Source organism: Phodopus roborovskii, unplaced genomic scaffold, assembly GCF_943737965.1.
Source record: "Phodopus roborovskii unplaced genomic scaffold, PHOROB, whole genome shotgun sequence".
NCBI lineage: Eukaryota > Metazoa > Chordata > Mammalia > Rodentia > Cricetidae > Phodopus > Phodopus roborovskii.
In genome coordinates, this window is record NW_026125506.1 from 3368570 (window position 1) to 3392114 (window position 23545).

At 50.8% G+C, this 23545-nt stretch overlaps 2 protein-coding genes across 2 annotated transcripts in view; both read right to left on the reverse strand.

Moving 5' to 3' along the window:
• Sgsm1 (small G protein signaling modulator 1) overlaps window positions 1–23545 on the reverse strand; it is a 641040-nt gene that overhangs the window by 578560 nt on the left and 38935 nt on the right. The gene's annotated exons all lie outside the window — the stretch shown is intronic.
• The window catches only part of Coro1c (coronin 1C), a 64784-nt gene that overhangs the window by 24168 nt on the left and 17071 nt on the right, over window positions 1–23545 (reverse strand). The window contains exon 2 of the mRNA XM_051176447.1: window positions 15791–15990. Coding sequence (XP_051032404.1) covers window positions 15791–15985 — 195 coding nt within the window. The 5' untranslated portion in view covers window positions 15986–15990. The remainder of the gene's footprint in view (window positions 1–15790; window positions 15991–23545) is intronic.

Here is a 23545-nt window from a genome sequence, read left to right on the forward strand (position 1 = left end):
TATGTGCACACAAAGTGAGTCACGGCAGCACACGGGTGTGGAGGTCAGAGGTCAGCTTTGGGAGTCGCTCTCTCCTTCTTGCATGTCGGTCTCAAAGACAGAAATCCACGTTGTCAGGCTTGGTGGCCGAAGCGTCCACCCACTGAGCTTCTTACTGGTGGCCAGTAGTATCTTCTCCCCAGCAAGGGTTTTGTGCTGAACTGTCTTACCCCAGGGCTTCTGACCCCACGCCCCTCCTGGCACCGTGGCAGCGGTGGTATTGGGCCTGGGATGCGGGAGTGGGGTGAGCTGGGACTGCAGCCGGAGCAGTAACCCTAGTTAACTGCACACAAGAGGCCTCTAACTGCCCCGGCGCGAACAGCACCAGCCACACGTTAGCGGTCGGTATCCCACGCGTGCTCACTAACCGAGTTAGTCTGCGTTCCCACCCGAGCCACACAGAGTTCACAGCTTCAGAGCATCGTGCCTCATTTCCCTGCCTACTGCCCTTTAAAAGGGCAACTTCCTTCCTACTGAAACCAAGTAACTGCAGTAAGCAGGGCATGGTGGCGCCATCTTTAATCCCAGCACTCTGGAGGTAGAGGTGAGTTCAAGGCCAGCCTGGTCTACAGAGCAAGTTACAGGACAGCTAACAGAAACAAACGACAGCAACAGGTGATGGTAACAGCTAATGTTTGGGTGCCAAGGAGACCGCTGATGGCATGGGAACTTAATTACTCCCCTCGCTAAATAACTGGAGGCACAGTATCCAAGAGGCAGTTAGCTAAAAATGTCACTGGCCATGCGTACTAGGCAGGGATAGGGGAAGAAAATTCCCACCAGGATGGGCTGCGGGAAGGGTGTGACAGAGGCCTTGCAATCGCTGGCAGCCAGCCTTCAGAAACAAGGAGTTAATGAAAACGACACTCTGCAAGCAGCTGCTCCCTCTGCCTATGATGTCACCATAAATCCCGCTAACAAATAGAGCGGCGTCACACTGCAGCACTGCACAGACTGATCGCACACAGCGAGACACATGCACAAACAGAGCCAGGGAACGCTGTCGGGACACAGTGGCGGCCATGCTGTTCTCAGGGTTATACCGTCCAGATGTCATCTCACCCATAACAAAATCAAAGTAAAGCTGAGGCACACTTTCTACCAAAGGGTGTGTATGCACCGTCAAGTCTGTGACAATGGGCACACCAAGATGGCGCAATGGCGCAATGGGCGAAGGTACTTGATGCCACGCCTGGGGACTTGAGTTCAAGCCCCAGAACTGAAACGGAACTGACTCCCTCCAGCAAGCTATCTTCTGACCTCCACACGTGCACTTGGTACAATTGTTGCTGCCCCCAAAAACAAGTAAACAGAATGCCTCAGAGTGGGACACGTTGGTCCCTGTAACAATGGAGTAACTCCTAAGGATAAACAGACATCACTCAGGCACACAGTTCTCATTCACCCAAAGACATATTTACGGGTCCTCCATCGAGCAACTGAGGAACTGTGGGGGTCTGCTACATACCCCCTAGGATGGCACAGCTTACCTGCCCCTCGGCAGATGTGTAAATAATAGCAAGGCTGGAAAGCTTACAAACGTAAATCCAGTTCCCCAGTATCTTTTTCTGACTAAAAAGTGACATTTTAAGGACCGCTCTCTAATTTTCCAACGTTCAATATAGAATAATTTCATTTTACTAATGTTGTCCCATTAAGGGTAGGTCACCTGGACTGCATCATCTAGATAGCATATCGCTATTTTCCTTTGTAAAATTTTGTTTATTATTAATGTATTTGTGCATGAGTGAGCGTGCGTGCCATGGAGGTCAGACAGACACGCTGGGCATTCTGGGGACTTAACTCAGGCAGACTGGCTTGCGTAGTAAGCAAGCTCACCTGCCTTTTCATCCACCCAATATCAAACACCACTATTTTATCTGCTTGTTTCTCTGAGACAGCGGCTCACTGTGTAGCTGGCTGGCTTGGAGCTCACTGTACCCCAGGCAGGTGCACACCACCCAGCATCACACCTTTTCTACTACAGAGACTGCAGCCATTTGTGTTCCGAGTCTTCAATAAGGTTTTCATTCACTCACTCACTCACTAGTTGTCTGGTGACACGTCACAGAGCGGCTTTACTGTGCCTCTCCAGCCAGTTCTCAGAGGCTCTGCTCCAGGCCCTGCCTCATAAACTCACGGGACGGTGGTGAAATGGGTCAGGACCCTGGCACACTTTCTGTAGTACCTGACAGATCCAGTGGCCTGTTCCGAGCCAAGCAACATGAGCCCAAGGGAAAATTCAGCCTCTGGGGCGTACGGATGGCTGGCACGAGGCAGAGGTGTAAGGACACACTCTCCACGTGTCTGGCCCAAGCCCAGGGTGACAGCTTCGAGCACATACCAGCCAGCAACCTCCAGTCTAGCAGAAAGGCTGACTGACACCAGCACTGTCCCGTGCTTTGGGTTTGGGGCAAGGCCCAGCCTCTGGAGAGCGCTCACATCTCAACAAAAGCCTGTGCATTAGGCAGCATGTCCCGCCACAGGCATGGGGAGAGTAGGAGAGAATGGGGGGCACCAGCAGACAGGAAATATCTAACAGCCGATTAAAAAGGGAATGTTTTGCCGGGCACGGTGGTGCATGCCTTTAATTACAACAGGGCCAGCCTGGTCTACACAGTGAGTTCCAGGACAGGGTCCAAAGCTACATAGAGAAACCCTGTCATGGAAAAAAAAGAAAAAGGGGGAATGTTTTAACTGAACTAATTTTGTGAAGGCGTTCCTCTTTAAGCATAACCCTCTGGTTACAGAAATGTTCCCATCAATTTCAAGAGGAAAGCACAGTGGCTTCGGCTAGGTGTTTAAGCCTGCATCAGTCTCACGCCCCCATCTCAGGCAGTATAGGGGTGCTCAGTCCACACGGTGGGGTCAAACTCTACGTGTACACAACACACGGCGGATTTCCCACAGATGCTCCTACAGGGGGATGCCACTCTGTAGAGAGATGGACTCTGAAAATCCAAGACTTGTAACGTGTCCTGTGTGGCTTATACAAGATTATGTTGTGCGTGTCCCCATGGTCAGTCAATAAGGCACAATGACACTGTTGCTAGACAGGATGAGTGACCAGCCTGGGGCCCCCAGAGAAGACACGTGTAACATCTGTTAACGTTTTCCGAAGTAGCCCGCGTCCAATGACAAAGTGGCACACTGGTCACCAGCCTCACACACGGCCGTAGGACCCTCAAGGTGGCTGTACATTCCTCCTAGCTTCTCCCCTGGAACTCATCACCTGTCTCCCACCAAGCCAGGCACTGCCTCGCTTCCCCTGTCCTTTCCAACTTCCCAGCTAGGCCTCTGGCCCAAACTGGGTGTGGCCAGGACAATGTGAGGGTCCGGATCGCCTCCACTCCAGACTAGGGACAGCAAGATGGAGGGCTCAGGTCTTGTGACTCCTAGCGAGAGGGCAGTGCAGCTCAGCCTTTCCCAATGTTTGCTGATGCACCCACATTTCAGTAACAATTCACTTCTGGCTTTGGGGGGACAGACTGAGAGCTGGTGAAGTCCAGAGAGGAGAACGGAATCAAACATGCCCGGAAGCAGGGGGAAGTTTCTGATCAGCACAAGGGCTCCATTCACAAGAGCAGAGTTGAAAGCAGTCAGGAAGGGGCACCCACTGAAGCGACTCTTTCTCCAGCTTCCTTTTCCTGAGACAATCATTTGTGTGAGTCCATGTCCTGCTGGGATGTGTGAAGCCTCAGCCACTCCACAGGGAGGAGCCATGGTGACGGAGGATGACGGGGTGGACTTAGCTGGGGAGGAACATACCGGTACAACTTGCTGATGAAACACACGGAGAAGTTTTGCTTTATTTAAGGGAGCAGAAACATCAGCCTTCAGGTATGTGGGTGTGTTCTGGAGTAAAACGTCAGACTGAGTTACTCTGGGAGGTAAGATAACCCGGCAGCTGAGGCTGCCAGGAGAGGTGTGGCCCCGAGGAAAGACAGACTGAAGTCCCTGCGGACACGGGTAACCTTTGCACCACAGGCATCGCAAGAGCTGGGCTCACCCATTTTATTTTTGTGAGGCAGGGTCCCTTGAAGACAGTCCTGCTGGCTCTACTTCCCAAGTGCTGGGATCAAAGGTGTGTGCCACCACACCCTTCCTTCAAAATAACTTTTAAATGTACTGCTGTGTGTAGAGGTGGGGGCGACGCACACGCTACATCACACGTGTGGAGGTTCAGAGGGCAGCTCTGTGGGATAGCTTCTCTCTACACACATTCCAGGGTTAAACTGACATCACCAGGCTGATGCAGCAATCACCTTTGCCCATGGTGCCATCTTACTGGCCCAAGTACTGGATTTAATATAGACCACACCTAAATAAAATAAAGCCCGTTGAGGACTTGAGAGAAGTTACTATAAAGCTATGGATATTTCATCAAAGGCAAAAGAAGCAGAAGTGAAAAGGTTAACACACTCTTATTCAAATGTGCCACTGGTGGGGTACAGGATGACTGACACTCAGAGTCCTAAACTCAATCCCTACAGCAACAGAGCAGTAAAGGCCCCACACTGAACGGTCTGACCCCATCTGCACCCTTCCCTCCCCGGGAGGTCTTTCCTAGGCTTCCATAGCAATCAGCATCCCCTCTGCCCTCAAGCAATACAAAATAGCAACCTGAAAACACGCAATTCCTTTTTGGGAGGTAGGGGTTTAGCTTATTGAGACAATTTATTGAGAATATATAACCTCGGCTGGCTGGAACTCACGTTCAGACCAGGCTGGCCTCAAACTCAAGATCTGCCTACCTCTGCTTCTGTCTCTGAGTGCTGGGATTAAAGATGGGTGGCAACTCTAGCCATGATGGCCAACCCAGTATTTCTTTTCCTTTCTTTTCTTTTTTTGTTGTTGTTGTTTTGTTTTGTTTTTGTTTGGTTTTGTTTTGTTTGTGTTGTTTTTGAGACAGGGTTTCTCTATGTAACAGTCCTGGTTGTCCTGGCCTTGAACTCACAGAGATCCACTTGCCTCTGCTTCCAGGGTACCAGTATTACAGGCCTGTGCCACCACTGCCCAGTTACAAAGTAAAAACTCAGTACTTCAGACCATCTGGTTCCACGGGACACTTCCTAGCTGAGAACAAACAAAAACCTCAAGAACCCATGATGGGGTGGAATATAGTCAAACCCAGATTGGAAGCAAAGCACGAGAGAGAAGCGTGGTCCAAGGGTGATGGAGAGGGGTGTCCCTCCGTTAAGGAGTCAGTGCGTGTCTAACATGTCCTAGAGAGCAAAGGGAGATGCAGCGCCTGGACTCTGCAGTGAGGGCACAGAACACAATACTGCTTGTGGGCAGGAGAACTTGGCCACAGCAGGGCAGGTGTGCCTGGTGAACAGGCCAGCGGAGTGCAGTGCAGACCCAACTCGGTGGCCCACGTCACTTACGCAGGACTCAGCGCTCGGCCAGATGAGACCCATTGAGCACTGCTCACCACCAATGCACATGTGCGTGCCCGGGGCCCTTGCCTCCCACTCAGTCTTCCCTGAACCCTATGGGCTGCCGGCTGCTGCGTGTGCAGATGACACAGCAAGCATGTGCTCATGGACACGGGGTGGACTTCAGGGCAGCCCTTCCCTGTCCATTCCTACACCGAGGCCTGGAGCAGCTAGCGGCCAGTGTGCCCAGCATGGAAAGAGTTAAAACATTCCCAGCACTGGACTAGGTGGCTTCTCACCACACACTTCCAGATCCCACCACGCTCCAAGCAGCTGTGCAGCCAATCAAAGCAAAGGGAGGAAATTACCCTGGCCAGCTGTCAGCCACAGAGCACGGCTGACCATATATGGTAAAAACCACTGTCAGAGCTCGGCAGGCCTGCAGGCTGGCTGCTGGGGACACATCATGAGCTGCAATGGCAGAAGCTGGACGAGGTGAGGAGAGGCACAAAGGACACTGGCCTGATCATCTTGGGAGGGTGGGGGAGGGTGGGCTCTGTCATCTGCTGGGCACGCTCTCAGTGAGTCACAGCCACTCCAGTCATCAAAAGTAGCCCCAGGACACACTGTGGGCCTTCTGCCAGCACTTTGTGCCTCATTGTCAACTGGGGGGGGGGGGTAGCAGGGCTCCCTCCTCCTCGCTCCCTCCAGTGAGACTGGGAAACACAGGCCCTGGGAGGAAATGAAAGGCCCCTCTGTGGCACTTCATGTGGTAATGAGACCACGCAGCACTCATGTGGCTGGCAGCTCAGGACACAATTTAGTAGCCATTGTTCTGCACCTGGTGCCCCCCCATCTCTAGCCCATCCCCCAGCCTTCCATGGCCCACACACTTCAGAGTGTAGGTGCTGGGGGGGGTGGACAGGTCACAACACACCAAGAAATGGCCGTAATACAACCCTCCACCATTAACACCGAAAGCTATGACGTGCCAGCAGCCACCCTCTACAGTGGAGTCACATCACTCTTCACAGAGACGAAAATCACCTGTCAGCATGTTCCGCTGGCACAGTGGATCGCACAGAAAGGCACCACGGGAGCCTTGCTCCTTTTGACTCGCCTGTGAAGGGGGACTTACCAGCCCAGAGCCCAGCACTTAAAGGACCCTCAGGCAGAGCTGCTAGGGTCTCATTACGACCACAAGGCGTGGCACACACTGAGACTGAACACCTGGCACTATCACGGGCTGATGGCCCGAAGACCAAGCTGTTGTCTTTTAATTAAGCTTTCCATCCAGGGAGAAAACGCAAAGAGGTTCAACTACACTACAAGTCCCTAAGACCCCACAGTCCTTCTTCACATGTAATAGGAAACAGTAACAATGAAAAGGAAGACAGCCAAGGAAGTTCGAAACAACAAAAAGCCTGCAGCCTCCATCCCAGACTCAAGTTCTGCAGAGCAGGGGAAGACAGCCCAAACCAAGTGCAAAGCTGACAGCTCATGGAAGACGCCCTCCGAACACGGCTGGATGGGACTATGGAGCCCACTTGTGGCTGACTCAAGCCCCTGCCTCCTCCTGAGGTGGTTAACGGAAGACACCGGACTCCGCAGCTGTTACAGGTTCTTCACACGCCCTCAAGAAAAATGACAGTTCTGCACAATTCATACCGAAAATGAGGGGAAAAGCCAACAAGTGTGTGATTCTCTGCCGGAAAGCTACTTTGACTTACAATGCTGGCTCATGTAACACTCAAGTGACCCGATCCATTTCCTCTAGCGTGCCATTCCCCAGGCCAGAAAGTGCCCGTCTGTAAGGGCCACCACTGCATCCCTGGGGCAGAGCGCCTCCCCATACTTCTCAGATTGTACACGGATGGGGCTTTGCGAACCCTGCTCCTTGCCTTCCTCATCTTTTAGCCTTAGGTGGAATTCACTGGGGGGGGGGGGGCATTTGATGCAGCCACAGGCTCAATGCTCAACGCTGGCCAGACCAGGGGCAGTTGTTAAGGGAACTTTAAAAACAATCACCTAGACAAAGCCCTCCTGCCCACAGCCCTCAGACAGAGCTGACACAGCTCAGCCCGGCTGCCACTGTGAGCTGGGACAGCAGTGGGCACAGCCTTGGGAGCAGCTGTGGGGTGAGGAAGAGGCAGCACACACACCCGTCTTGGCTCCGTGCCTCGCCTACGCTCGGAGCGTGTGTGGGACGTGAAGCCTACTATGGAGCACTACCAGCACACAAACACAACTGCCAACCAAGTAATCCCTCCCGCCACAAGCATCGTGTTCAGTCCAGACGTCATTTTCTCAGACAATGAGATGAGCCTGCTGGACACCAAGAACCATGGCTGTGGATAAAATTACACTCGTCTCCAGTGCTACTCAGATCCATCACCACTGTCCTATGGGAACCAGTGGTGAAGTTTGAGTCTGATCGACACTGCACAGTACAGCCAGCTGGGGACCGTGCACAGAGGCCTCTGTTTGTGTTCAATGAAGAAGTGACTGGCACCCAAATGAATGAGTTCTGTGGGAGGAGCTCTCAGGGAGCACCACGGAGCAGTGCAGGGGCTCCTGTCTGCCTGAGATGCCCCTGCTGTCCCGTGTGGATGAGCAAGTCCAGAAGAGCACACTGATGATGAGCTGTGCACCCGTGCAAAGACGTGAGGATTCAGTGAGAGCACCCACAGCAAAGGGATGGTGGACAGGGGCATGGGCAGATGGTGAAAGGGCCGACCCCTCTGCCCAGAAGACTCAAGGCACTCCTCAGCATCAGCCCCAGCAGCTGCGTGGACAAAGGGCGAGGCACATCACTGCAGAGATCAGCAGGACCTGAGCCAGAGGTCACAGTGCAGGCCAAGAAGCCCAGCTCCTTATGACATGCAGGACCCTTCTGAGAGGCGAGAATGGCTGGGGGGGGGGACCCTAAGTTATGAACCCCAAGAAGCCAGAAGTAGAAACAGAACAATCTGCATGAATTTGTGAAGCTCACTGGATGGAGAGGAGCCTGAGGGCTCTATTCTGAAGACAGCATATACAATCAGCTGGCTGACATGATGCTAAGGTACAGTTGACTGACTGGTGCATACATCCTGAGCTGTGGTCTAAGATCAGATCATGACTATGAAGGAGTACATTCAGACACGGTGGGTGAGGCTGCATGCCTGACTGGGCTGTTGGAACAGGTGCAGGGCTCATGGAGACGATGAGCAGCAGCTGGATTTGCAGGTATGGAAAAGGCAGAGGAAGAGGATGAAAGACCAAGCTTTTTTCCCTTTTACACTGGGTTTGGGAGCTTGCTCTGCACAGAACAGGACTCAACCCTTCCCTGAGGTGCAGGTCACTACTCACACATGTACGTGGTGTTTCCGAGCTGTGTCCTAAACGGTGACATCCACCCCTGCCACTGTCACGCGGAATGGTCACCCCTGCTGCGGGAGACTAGGGGCAGTGACTGTGGGCAAGAGTGAGGCCCATCGCCCGACAGACAAGTGGGGCCTGTGCATGTGGCTATGGGCCCATCCATCGTAGGACTCACTCTAGAGCAGGCTGGCCTTGAACTCAGAGACTCACCTGTCTCCACCTCCCAAAAGCTGGGATTAAAGGAGTGTGCCACACGACCAACTCTGAATGACTTTTACAGCTTACTCCTGTGCAGGAGGGTCTCAGGCTTGGAGCACTAACTCTGTGCTGCTGGGATCTGACATGGCAGTGGCTGGCAGACCACAAACCCAAAGGGGTACTTTCCTATTTGTTTTATGTTTTCCTTTATCTTCTTCTTAACTTTGTAATTTGTCTGTGCCTCGTTCAGCCAAGATGTGTTCTGACTTGTCACTGTCACGACTCTGCTGGAACATGACCTCCGACACCAGACATCTTGTCCTCTTCTCTGTGTGCTCATAATCACACTGCTACAAGGGAAGCAGAACTGCTTTCTACTAAAAATTAATCCATCCACAGAGCGGAAAGCAAGGTCAGTCTTGATGCTTAAAAATAAATAGATAAATGTAATAACTCAGCACAAGTTTCAAGAGCCTGGGCTGCACTGTAAGATTCTATCTCAAACAAACAAACAAACAAACAAACAAACAAAAAAAAAGAGTATTTATATTCACACACGCGTGTGCATGTGCATTTATATTCTCTACCTTCAGTTCTTTTAACGTAAGAGTGCTCAAAACCACCAGACGAGGAATGGTGTTGATGGCTCATCATGCTAGGTCAGGAAGAGCACTTACCTGATGACTACAAGGTCCAACACCAGATGGGGGAGGGGTGGGACAATCAGAAAGCCACTTGTCTTAGTCAGGTTAGTACTGCTATGACAAAACACCATGACCAAGAGCAAGTTGGGGAGGAAACAGTTTATCACGAGTACACTTCCACATGTTCATCCTCAAAGGAAGTCAGGACAGGAATGGAGGGCGCTGCTCACTGGCTTGCTCGGCCTGCTTTCTCATAGAACCCAGGACCACAGCCCAGGGACGTCCCCACCCACCGTGGGCTGGGCCCTTCCCCATGGATCACTAATTAAGAAGATGCCTTACAGTGGATCTTGGAGGCTCCTTCTCAACCGAGGTTCCTTCCTTTCAGATAACTCTAGCTTGTGTCAAGTTGGCATAAAACTAGCCAGCATAACTCTCATTACTCACACATACAGTGTAGACACCATTATATGTCAAAGGCTGAGATTATCAGTATTACAGTTGCTGCCTGTCTACTCCAAAACTCAACATTTACCCCCTCCCAGTTTCTGATACAGGAATTCACAACTGGTCACGTGGTGCTTGTGTCAGGGTCTGTCCTGAATAAGCTAATGAGCTACAGCGCCACATGAGCTGGTATGGCTGTTGGAGGGTCATGGGCCTCTCCTCAGAGCTGTCTGGGTGCCCTTACAACACGGCAGCTCCAAAGAAGCTGTGAGGCTCTATGACCCACTTTCAGAAGACAAGCTGCAACATTTCCACCACTCCTGGAGTCCCACACAATGGCCAAATGCCAGGGGTGAGAGTCACCGGTACCATTTAGGACTGATCTCACAACAGTTTGGATGGGCTTTAAGAGGCCTGCACACATAGTCATGTGGCTTGCACCCTCCACCCAAGCAAACCAAGAGATCGCGATCAAATGGTGACTGTCTGTAGTAGCTGAGAAAGGACTCACTCATAACACAACTGAGAGCAGACAGTGTGGTCTTCTCTGCTTAGCAAGTCACGGGTAATTTTGACCTGATCTGAGTAATGACCAGTAAGACGAGATCAATACTGATTGGAAACTCTAGCGTAGCCATGGCCACATCTGGTCCCACCTGAGCCTGGCTCTTACTGTCACAGGGAGCCGCTGTGAGAAGTGAATTAGGCACTCTTGCCCATCTAGCAGGGGCTCTGTGCCACTCCTGCAGGAGCCAAGTGGCCCTTTTCTGTACGTTCTGAGTACATCTGCTGAATTTCTTTCACAAACTGATAGTTGACACAGACTACAAAATGAGTTAAGACTGCAGTTCACACCAACAAAGCAAAATCCCTACAGTCCTACATGTCCCCAAGGTAATGGGAGAAACTAACTGTAGGTTAGAAGTACTGTGCAGGGGTCAGCGGGACTGCTCAGCAGATACTGACTCTCCAGCCAAGCCTGACCACTGGAGACCGATGCCCAGGACCTACATGGTGGGGGAGAAAATTGACTCCCTCTGACCTCCACAAGAATAATCACCATGAACACCTCCCCCCCCCCCCCTCTCTCTCTCTCTCACACACACACACACACACACACACACACACACACACACACACACACACGCACGCATCTCTACAGCGATAAACAAATAAATGGTACTGTCCAGCACCACGTCCATCCCACCACGACCCATCCCTCTCTAGACAGTCACTACACCAAGGAAATCAGCAGTCACTCCTAGACACAAAGGTCCTTTACAGTCAGAATAGTCAGGGGGAGGGGGAGGTACCAGGGCGCCAGGAGCCTGCAGCATGTGCCCTCCATCATGCACACAGCTCTTGAGCACCCTCCACCCTTACTTGTTAAGGCAGGCTGCCAGGTCTCTTGAGGTCCGAAGTCCATGGACAGGAACTGTCTCCATGACTCACATCAGGGAGGGGATGCTTGCTTCAGCTCTGCCTCACAACTTAGGACTGCTCAGGGGACTGACAGCCTGCATGCTGGGGATGAGGCGGCTTGAACACTTGTAACAAGGGAAAAACTACTCATACTAGCTAAACCCACAAAGCCTTTTGTATCCAGCAACACGGCCGAGTCTTACTCATCCTCTGAAGGACTGAAGCGCAAAAAAGCGATGCACACCACACACCACACCTGCAGAAGTCAGGGCAGGGTGGCATGCCACAGCTCGAGCAATACCATGGAAGAGCCTGAGCTCTCACGGCTAATCCAAGGCACCACACCTTAGCTGAGTAGCTGAGAACACTCCTTAGTCCTCAAGCAGAGCCTTCTAACAATAACTCCCCTAATAGAATCACCCACATAAAAACCCATAAACCATGCACTTTAAACATGAGCCAACGTGCTGACTGTTCAGGTGTGCCTGTTCTTGTGCAGGGGTATACCATGCATACACAAGTGCATGCGCATGTGTGCGCCCGCGCGCGCGCGCACACACACACACACAGACAGACAGACAGACACACACACACACACACACACACATTTTGGTGTATTTGTCCCTGTTGCTGACGGGGCTATCTAATTCATTTACAGTCTCTGAGGATCTAATCACAAGACTATGAGATTACAGTAATGTGATTTACTGTGGGCAGATACTAGCTTTGAAATGTGAGACTCTCTGAAAGGCCACGATCAGTATGTGTATGCTCAATATTGCTGTGTAGAAAGCCCCGAAGCATCATCAGAAGTCGCTGAGGGGACTAAGGACATAACTAGGGGTGGAGATGGCTCAGTGGATAAGAACACTGGTTACTCTTTCCAAAGGACCCATGTTCAAGTCCCAGCATGCACACAGAGGCTCACTGCAGTTCCAAGGGATCCAATGCTCTTCTGGCCTCTGGAGGAATTGCACAAATATCCATGCAAGCAAAACACTCACATACATAAAAATATAAAATTTTTAAAAAATAAATAAAAGCCACATAGAGCTCTCATTTCTTTTAGAGTAGCCTTAGGCTGTAGTAAGTTGTTCACCAAGAGCTCGAGTCCTTGCTGCCTTTCCCTAGTTTTCTCTCTCTCTAGGTAGGATAGGGTGCTGAGACAGGATCTCACCATGTAGCCCTGGCTGGCCTGAACTCACTATGTAGCTGCCTCCCAAGCGCTGGGATTAAAGGTATATACCACCCACCATGCAGGGCCAGCAGCAGCAATCAGAGAAGATGCTTTCTGATGCAGACAGACTAGAAAACTGACCACAATGCTGGGGGCACAGGGTGGCAGGGTACGGCTAGGTGACAGTCAGGCCTGAGGTTAACCCTGCCCCCACCTGGGAGGGGGATGAGCACAGCAAACACTAGATGCGAGTCTTCCCAGAGGGCAGAAATGCTGGCACCAGGCAGGTGCCGGATTACGAACAGCAAACCAACGCATTGTCACCTGTGATGGCCAAACAACAATGAGGAGTGACAACCCAGTGTCAGCAACATGTGAGGTCCACAGTCCTTACTCAGACACTTAGGGTCACACATGAATTACAGGGGAGGGACTTCCTGCCAGCATGGAGGACGGTCCCATTTTCTACAGTCACTGATGCCCAGTAGCCAGGCTGCATCCTAGGAAGGACAGAAACACCAGTGTCAGCTGACATCCAGCCTCGTGGCCAGGACTCTTGAGGGTCCCCAGGACACCACCACCCTCTCTTGCTGGAGGGCCACGGGAGAGGAGACGTACTGAGAGCATACAGAATTACCAGGGCTGAGAAAGTCACTTATACATAGCTCCTTTAAGTTACAGAAAGAGAAATGGATGGACACAAGGTGACCCAGCTTTTCGATTCCCAGACCTCATTCTGCCCACAAAGAATCAACTGTACTTCAGGTCCTGGAAAGCACAGACCACGTGTGAACATGGTGACGAGAGAAGCCAAGGTCAGCAGGCACTGGTCCACCTTCCCGTGTTGGCCCTAGGGTGGCACCGCCATCAGTCCCTCCCAGACAACGGTTCAGGACAAGGCCTTACCGACAATTACAGCCATGGAGGAGGGATGAAGTGTAGGTGTGCAGGCACACCTGTATGGCTATATATATGGAGCTAGGTGTCTTCTCTTGTTTTTACCTTGTTTTTTGGAGACACTGTCTCTCAGTGATCTGGAGCTCACCATTTTGGATAGACTGGCAGCCTCCTCCTGCCTCTGCCCTCCTAGTGACAGGGGTACAGACATGCATCACTGAGCCTAGCTTATCACATGATGCTGGAGATCCGAGCTCAGGTCCTCATGCTAACACTATCCACTAAGTCATCTCCCGGCCAGAGCCTAACAATGTCCAAAGGGCTCACTCTATTCCATTGCCTGTGAGGATGGTCACAGAACAACATAATCCTGACTAACACAGTGTAGGTAAGAGCCACACCACCACACCAAACAGATCCCCTGTAAGTGCTCTGAGGCTCTAAGATGGAGAGCCTTTTGTGGATGTGGGAGCTGAAGGGACTGTCTGAACTCACTGGAAGACTGGCAGTTTAGAGTTTATTTTGGGCTTCTTAATTGGCTCGTTCCATTTCTTTGAAGAAAAGAATGTCTTGAATTTGTCCCTCAGTTTATAAAAAGAAAAATGGTTTAACTCCAAACAGACCATGAGTCCCCGACCTGGCTTGCGGGCTGTAGCTGTCCTCTCAGATGGCCGCACTGAGCCCTAGTAATAAAAAGCCAACCTCCCAAATGCTCCTCGACACTAGTAAAGGAACACACAGCTGGAGGGATCGCTCAGTGGTTAAGAGCACTGGCTGCTCCTTCAGGGACCCGAGTTCTATTCGTTGCACCCACACCAGGTGGCTCAGAACCCTCTGTAGCCTCAGTTCCAGGGGATCCAATGCCTCCAGCTTCCACACACGTGCGCGCGAACACACACACACACACACACACACACACACACACACACACACACACACGCGCGCGCGCGCGCACGCGCTATGGAATATTCTTTTACACTGTATGAAGATGTCACTGTTTGACACTGGTTTGATAAAAAGCTAGCTGCAAACAGCTAGGCAGGGTTATGGAGACAAAGAGAATGCTGGGAAGAAAAAGGGGGAGAAGTCAGGCAGATGCAGAATGAGGAGGACACATAAAATGGGATAGAGGTTAGAGCCACATGGTAGAATGTAGACTAATGAAAACATGGGTCAATTTAAGTTGTAAGAGCTAGTTAAGAACAAGCCTAAGCTATTGGATGAGCTTTCATAATCAATAAGAAGTCTCTGCATGGTTATTTCGGAGCTGGCAGGTGGGACAGAAAATCTGCCTACACCTATATGTAATAGAAAATAAACCCTTGAAAAATAAAGGAACATACTAAACAGATGTGTGGGCAAAGCACAACAGACATTCAGTTCAAAACCCCACTCCAAAATCAGGTTAAGTTTCAATGGAATGGCATCAGTCAAGAGAAACAAAGGTATCAAAGTAGAAATATCTCCATTTAACGGCAAGATTCACGTTTGCTGACTGGAGGATCTTTGTTCCCTGAGCTGGTTCACTTGTGTAATAATCAATCCAGCCACAGAAGCCAAACACAGAACCAAAACAAAACAAGCAAGTCCTTAACACCCAAGCAGGAACCACAGGAGAACCGGAAGCTTTCCCGAAGGGAAACATCCACCTGACGTGGAACAGTGCTCTTGGCAAAAAGTTGCCTTCACTGTGTGTACTTCCAGAGCCCGGGGTGAGATGTGCCCTATGGGGGTGGGCTGGGCTGGGCAAAAGTCCTCTGTTCACATTCACAGCAGGGCACAGCTGTACTCAACATCTGCATCTGCACATGGTGGTAGGGGCACTAAACCCTCACCTCTAGAGCTCAGAACTCACCAACCCCCTTTCCCTCCTACAGCTAAGGAGAGCAGGTGCACAAAAGCTCCAACTCGTGCCCGATGGGGTGGGCTCAGTGAAAGCAAAGGCTCCAACAGCCCTGCCCAGGCAATGGGGATGAACCAGGGTCATGCGCACACTAAACAACGAGATATAACCGTCTACCACTGAGCTAGCTAAAAGCCACCCCTGGGAACATTTTCTTGGATTCATGTTCCATTTACAGCTCAGAAACCAAAAGGTCAGGCTGAAGAGATGTGCAGTGGGTTAGAGTGCTTGCAGAGGACCTGGGTTCAGTTCCCGGCACCCACACGAGGGAACTCAGAGCCCTCGCGCCTGTAGCTCCAGCTCGGGGCGGGCTGGCACTCACCTTGTGCAGAGGGAGCACCAGGAAGGCTCCTCCCCCACTGGCCTCTATGATGATGGCCACGAACCTGGGGTTGACAGCGCAGAAGGAGCTGTCCCAGGTCACTCGCGAGACGCGGATGTCATCATAGCACTGGTCATTTTTCACTGCCTGTCCAAAGACGTGCCGGAACTTGCTCTGTCGTACCACTCGCCGCATCGTGTCTGTGAAGAGAGAGAGCACATGAGACCCGTGGGCCACCACGCTGCACGTTTGCAGCACAACAGGCAAGCTGGAAAAACCTTCTGTCCTGTCCTAAAAAGTAGCCAGGCTGCACACCCCAGCTCCCTCTGGAGCACAAACACAGAGAGCACGGAGAGCTGAGAACTGTGTCGGAAAAACTTACGACACCAGAGCGGTCCGAGGTCATGAAGGAGACGGGTCTTTCCGGGTGGTGGGAAAACTCACTCCGCCCTTCCTATTTCACAGACAGGAAAATAGCAAACTGAAGCCACCTTGTAAGTGTGGAGCCCAGCCCCGAACCAGTTATGACCGGGTGGGGTGGCTCTCTCCTCGGCCTGTGGGTCATTTTCCAGTTTTACACGCTCTCTCTCTCCCTGACATCAGCATTCCTGTGTGAGCACTGTGCTGGCTCCCCAGAACGACTCCACATTACCAACTCTGCAGACTCAAGGGACAGAAGCAGCTGCCCTGCCTCCAAGCGCCTGCTATCCTCTGCAAACAGGCTTGCCCTTCAGAGCAACCCAAACCAACCAGGGAGGGACGGGAAATCTGACCTGAGCCAGGTCTTAGAAAACAGAGTAGTTAAATGGGAAGTAGCTGATGGGACCACCCTACCATGACAGTGAGTCTGGCAGTCCCATCCTGCAGGGAAAAAGTAAGAGCCAGGTACTGGGCCAGAAGCCAGGGCAGTCAAAGGCAGCCTGATGACATGTTGGTGACAGCTGGATAGAAGGACGGGGAACAGGACATCGTGGAAGGGAAAGGAGACCATGAAGGGGGTCGCCTGTCAGATCATTCAACCTCTGGCAGAGTGAGCTGGGCATGGGGAATGTGGGTGACAGCTAGCTGGGGTCCTGGCCTCCTCATGGGTTGCCAGATGGACAGGAACACTGGAAGCTTTGTGCTCTCGGCCAGGGCCCCGCCCACCTCAGGTTCCTAGCCGGTACTTGATGTAATTTTCCTGTCTGCTTCTGTGTGGCACTCTGCTCAAAAGACAAATGGAACGGGATAAAGCTAAGTGGAACTGGCGTGTGGCCAAACTCTGACAAATCAGAGGAGGCCAGCACCTGTCCATTTGTGCCAAGTGGGACATGTGGTGGCAATGCTATTCCTTGTCCTCTAACAGCCTCCCTTGTGGCCCTGAAGCCACTGCTTGATGCAGAGGAAGAGTCTGTTCATGCCAGAGCCTCCTATCTCTGCAAGGCTGTGTGGGAGTGTCCCCTCTGCAATGCTGGGGCAGGTGGCAGGGCCAAGGAGCCCTGAGCTCTGCTGCAGCCCAGCAGCTGCTGCCCAGCCTTCCCTGCTGACTACTGGGACGTACATACACTCTGAATGCTCGCTGGAGTCGCTAAGTACTCACACTCAGCCAGCCCTTCAATGGGAAGCAGTATGAGTTCTTCAGGCATGAGTCACACACAGCTTCCACTGTGGCAAAAACTAAAGGCGCACACCTCCATACTGGCCACTCTCAGAAGCCATCACACCCACAGCCACCGACTGGCACTACAAGTCACTAAGGCCGGAGTCCCCACCAGCTGCTCCTGGCAAGTGTTTCAAAAGTCAGTTAAGGGTCTGAGAGGAAGATGAGTTAAGTGTTTACCACGCTCTCAGAGGCCTCACATTTGGTTCCCGCACACACGGCCAGCGGCCTGTAGCGCTCGCTCCAGGGACTCCAACACCCTCGTCCTTCTAGCCTCTACGGACATCAAACTCACATTTACATACACACATAAATAAAAATAAGATCTTTTTTTAAAAAAAAGTTCACACAGGAGAAAAAGACTGCACTATGTCAGTCAATATTCTCCATGTGTTAAAATACTTTAACAAATTAATAAAATTAAAACCCAGTAGAAAAAGCTGGTGGGTTCACACCTTTAATCCCAGAACCTGAGAGGCAGGTGAATCTCTGAGTTCAAGGCCAGCCTGGACTACAGAGCAAGTTCCAGGACAGTCAGGGCTACACAGAGACCCTGACTTAAAACAAACAAAGCCCCCACAAAAACAAAAACCAATAGAAAAGTAGGCAAACCCCACAAGCAGATAACACACTGAGCATCAGCACCGCTGCCTCCCAAAGCCCTACACCCATGACAGCAAAGGGTTAAAGGTGTACACACGGGATTAGGACAGGGGTGGGGTCCACCGGGGGAGGGGATCGGGGAGCGACCGACAACGAAGCTCAGAAAGCCCATGCCACTGGCAGCCACGGTCAGCTTGGAAGGCGCTCACAGGGAAGGCGCTCACAGGGAAGGAAGCGTACTGTGAGTCCTTAGCGCAAGCAGAGAGAGCCTGAGACAGTCAGGCCAGGTGTAGTAGTGCGCACCTACAATCCCAGCACGGGGAAGGCAGAGGCCGGGAGGCCAGAGTTTCCAGGTCACCCCAGTTCAGCAATCTCAGAGGCCAGCCTGGGCCACCTGCCTCAACAACCAAGCAGTCCTCTCCACCTTACGCATTCTGCTTCGTCTGGGCAAGAGGACGCACAGGTTCTTAAGGTTCAACCGTGGGACAGTGTTCGCTGCAGAGCAGTGTGAAGCTTTCCCGCACTGAGCTGACTCAGCCTGGCTGGACTGGGACTTGATGGACAGTGTGAGCCCATTGGTGTCAGATCTGACACATGTGACGCTGCTGCTCTAGCTGCAGAGAAAGTCTCCAACCCTTCAAACACAACAGAGAACAGCAGTACCAAGAGCAAGCTCCAGAACCTGCCAGCAACCGTGTGAATGACACAGATCCTGGCCACAGTTCACTAGAGTAGGCACCCGTGTCAGAGTCTACCTGAAAGTACGGACAAACACATACATGATGGCTACATGACCACTTCATGATGGGACAGCTGTATCAACATAAGAAACGCATCACTCAACACCGCCATTGTCCTAGTAACTGACCTCAAACAACCCGGACTCAAGCCCTCTGAACTCCAGGACCTTCATCTACAGAATGAAGAGAGCGATGCCTGAGAACACAAGCTGCAAAGCCCAGGGCCAGTGGTTCCACAACCTCAGTCCATAAAGCAGAATTTATACCAGTTTCACAAGCGCCTCCAAAGAGACCTGTACTGTTACACAAAACAAGACGTCACACACACTACAAGCCAGAACTTCTCAGGAATAAGGACATAACAATCCCTCAGCAAAACGTTAGCAAAGCAAATCCAGCAACACATGAAAAGTAAGCAACCACACATGCAGACCAGGTGGGACTTAGCTCAGGAGTGCAAGCAGGGCTGGTTCAGCCTGTGAAAAGTGACTGGTGGGAACGACCACACCAACAGGAAAAGACAAGGCTCACAGGGCCACCACACACCGAGCATTTGACAAAGCAGGGTAAACACTCAGCAGATGAGGAATAAAAGGGGACAGGCCCACACTTAACACAATGTTCAGTGTTGAATGAAAGGCACGCTAGAAGATCTTAAAGGAACAAGACTGTGTGTGTGTTCCCGCCACTTCTACTCGGGACTAACAAACACATGCCGCCGGGTGCAAGAGCCAGATCGATGCACAAACCCAGTTACGCAGCTACAGTCACAACAGACAAGAATGAATGAAGAATGAATGAAGACACAATTCCAAACTGGGCGGGGGTGGCGCACGCCTTTGATCCCAGCACTCGAGAGGCAGAGGCAGGTGGATCTCTGTGAGTTCCAGTGCAGCCTGGTCTACAGAGTGAGTTCCAGGACAGGCTCCAAAGCAATATAGAGAAACCCTGTTTTGAAAAACAAAACAAAAGGAAGAGAGGGAGGGAGGGAGGCAGGAAGGGAGGAAAGGAAGGAAGGCAGGCAGGCAGGAAGGGAGGAAGGGAGGAAGAAGACTACCTGCATACTGAAACTATTCATCACCACAAAGAGAAATTAAAGACACGGAAAAGCACCCTATGCTCATGCGGCAAAGCTTGACCATTATTAAGACAGCAGCATCCCTGAAATGAGGCACAGATCCCAGCAAAGTCCTCTAGGAGCTCAGGCCAATAACTCATGGAAGTGGACACACTGAGTCTAAAACCCACACAGACCCAAGACAGACAAATGACCTTTAAAAAGGACACTCGTTTCCTAATGTCAAAACTCACTACAGGGCCAGGCGTAGCAGGGCACACACAGGCAGAGGCAGACAGGTCTCAGTGAGTTCAAGGCCAGCTGGCTCTAAAGGGAGGGGGTGGGGTAACGACAGAGACCTGTGCAGCCTATATATACTCTGTACAGAGCCTAGCTAGCATGGACTCTTCCACAGTTTTGTAAACGCTAGCAACTGCTACTTCAGAGCCCACTAACATGTTTCCCTGCCCAAAGAGAAACTCCCAGTCAGTTCCCCCACTGATGAGGGCGCATGAGTGTAGTGTTCACACAAAAGAGCCGGGTGACCAAGATCTCTACAAAATCCTCTGTTCTCCCACCTCTTCAGAATCAACATCTGCTTCAAACAGAGAAAAATGTGGAAACTATTCCAAAGCCTAGACCTCCTAAGGGCTGCCAGTATTGACAAATGGCATTCAAAAGTTCAACAAGCTAAAATAATAATAACAACAACAACAACAACAATAATAAAATATCTTATCAAATTTGGGTGTTTTTTAAAATTATCTTGTCTTAAGGTGATGAAACAATAAATTAGAAAACTAAAACAGGGAGACAGAGAGTGGTTAGGAGAACTGACTTTTTCAGGAGGACCCAGGTTCAATCCCAGCACCCACATGGCAGCTCACAACTGTCTAAACTCCAGTTCCAGGGAACCTGACATCCATGGCAAATCACCAATGCACACAGAATTTAAAAAATAGTCATTAATTTTTTTTTTAAAAAAAAGGAAACTAAAATATTTTCTAAGGGAACACAACTCTCCATTGTATGAAAAAGAATTAATGAAACAATCCTAAACAAGGAGGTAACAGGTACAGCTCTAAACGCCCTGCCAGGGAGGAGCCCGCTCATGAGGTCTCGAGCGTGAGCTCGCCCACCTGCACAAGACCGTTTTCTTTGCAAATGTTGAGAGTAACTTAGCAGTGACAGGGCTGTGAGCCAGGCATGATGGAAACCGAGGCAGGAGGATCAGAACTCAAGGTCGGCCTGGGGTCAGGAGCAAGACTCCAAGAATCAACAAAACAGTAAGGTAGCAAGGAAGAACCCCAGAACTGATTGATGTGCGAGAGCTGTGTGTGGTGGCATGCTTGTGATCCCAGTGCTAGGGATCAATGGCTGGCCAGCCCCAGGTCCCAGGGAGACTGTATCTATCAAACAAACAAACAAACAAACAAAGGAACTGCACCAAGGCCTGGCCTCCCTGAAAACACACACGCACCAGTACACTCACTTGCACCTGGGCATGAACACACAAACCAAAACAATTTAAAACGATGGCGTAGCTAAGTCATTGAGCAAAGCAAGGACAACGTTCAACAGATTTCACAACGAATTCCAACCAGTAGGAGGTAATGAAAATGTCTTTTCATTTCCACATGTAGCTGGATGTGGTGGCGCTTGAGAAGAGGCAGAAGCAGGTAGCTCTGAGTTCAAGGCCAGCCTGCTCTACATAGTGACTTCCAGGCCACCTAAGGCTATATATATAAAATGAGACCCTGGTTTCAACACCACCTCCACCAACACACACACACACACACACACACACACACACACACACACACACACACACCCCTAACCTAAACTCCTTACAAGATGCAATTTACCACTCTACCATAGTTTTGAAACAGAATGCCATCATCAGCTTCCCAATGGGCTGAGAGTTGAGGTCAATCTGGGCTACACAGCACAGATGTAACAGTGTCTGTGGTAGGAGAGAAGAACAAAACCCCACCACAGCCAGGTGTGATGCCACTCACCTGTAACCTGGCACCTGCCAGGCAGAGGCAAGGCCACACTATCCTTGGCTACATATACATAGCAAGTTTGAACTCAGCTGAGTAACCTAAAGTGCCAACTAGTTAGTTTTATGTCAATTATAGACATTTGGGAGGAAAAGACCCTTAATTGAGAAAATGCCTCCATAAGATCCAGCTGTAAGCCAGGCATTGGTAGCCCACACCTTTAGTCCCAGCACTCTGGAGGAAGAGGCAGGTGGATCTCTATGAGTTCAAGTCCAACCTGGTCTACAGAGCGAGATCCAGGACAGCCTCCAAAGCCAGAGAAACCCTGTCTTGAAAAACCAGAAAAAAAAAAAAAAAAAAAAGGTTCCAGCTTGTAGGGGCATTTTCTTAATTAGCGAATGATTGATGTGGGAGGGCCCAGCCCATTGTGGGTGGGGCCATCCCTGGGCTGGTGGCCCTGGGTTCTATAAGAAAGCAAGCTGAGCAAGCCATGGGGAACAAGCCAGTGAGCAGCAGCCTCCATGGCCTCTGCATCAGCTCCTGCCTCCAGGTCCCTGCCCTGACTTCCCAATGAAGAACAGTGATATGGTGAAGTGTAACTCAAATAAACCTTCCCTTCTGAGTAGCTTTTGATCATGGTGTTTCTACACAGTAACACTAACGCTAACTAGGACACCTGGATAGCCCAGCAGAGAGTAAGCTGAAGGCCTAGGCCCCACATGGCATCCTCTCTAGGTAGGGCTGGCTCGAAGCTCAGAACAGCCATCTGTCTCTCTGCCCTGGTTTCTAGGTAACACTGAAGCCAAAAGAGAACTGACTGATTATCCAGCAATCCAGGCTTTTGTTTTGTTTCATAGACAGGGCCTCTCTATATAGCCCAGGCTAGACTCAAACTTGCAGTCTTCCTCTTCAGCTTCCCAAGTGCTGGGATTCCAGGCCTGTGCCACCATGCTCTAACGTGCTGGTTGGTAGCAGACAGTATATATCACTGCTTTTGACTCCAAATAAAACCTAAACCCTATAAAGTACTATTCATTATTCCTAACACCCAAACAAACAAACAAAACCCTCAAATTTCCTTGTATTTGGGGTAAGCATTGTAACCAAGAATGACCAGCAAGGGTCCCTCATGGCTAAAGGTTGACTCTGCTACAATGGTTCTCACAACCTCCACTCCTGAGGCTGCTGATAAGGCTCAGGCCCTGGAGACTGAACAGCAGACATCACAGGGTCCTACAGTTACTTCGCAGGGAATACAGTAAATGTATTTGAGAAAAAAAAATACAGATAGGGTAGAGTTGTTACAGTGCAACCGCATAAAATACAGCATACTTAAAACACCTGAGTAAATGTTTCTCTATTTCCTAGGTCTCCCTCCACCAATCTCATAAACAAAGGACTGCCATCTCGACATTTTCCTGTTTATTGAGAAGTAGTCTGTTTAAAGACTGGTGCAGGTGTATTTCTACGGTGCACATGAGAGGAAACACATCCTGCCAGGCACATACAGGAAAGCCCTATTATGGAGACCTTGCCAGCAGATTTGCTGACCGACACCATTCCAGTGCAGAGTCCACAGCAGACCTCTCGGTTTCCCTCAGCCAGGAGCAACCACAGAAAGGCTCCGAAGAATCCATGAGGGAAAGGCCACCCCCAAGAACCTGCTGTTTTTATAACAGGCACATTATTTTATAGCTTATTTTACTTTTTGGT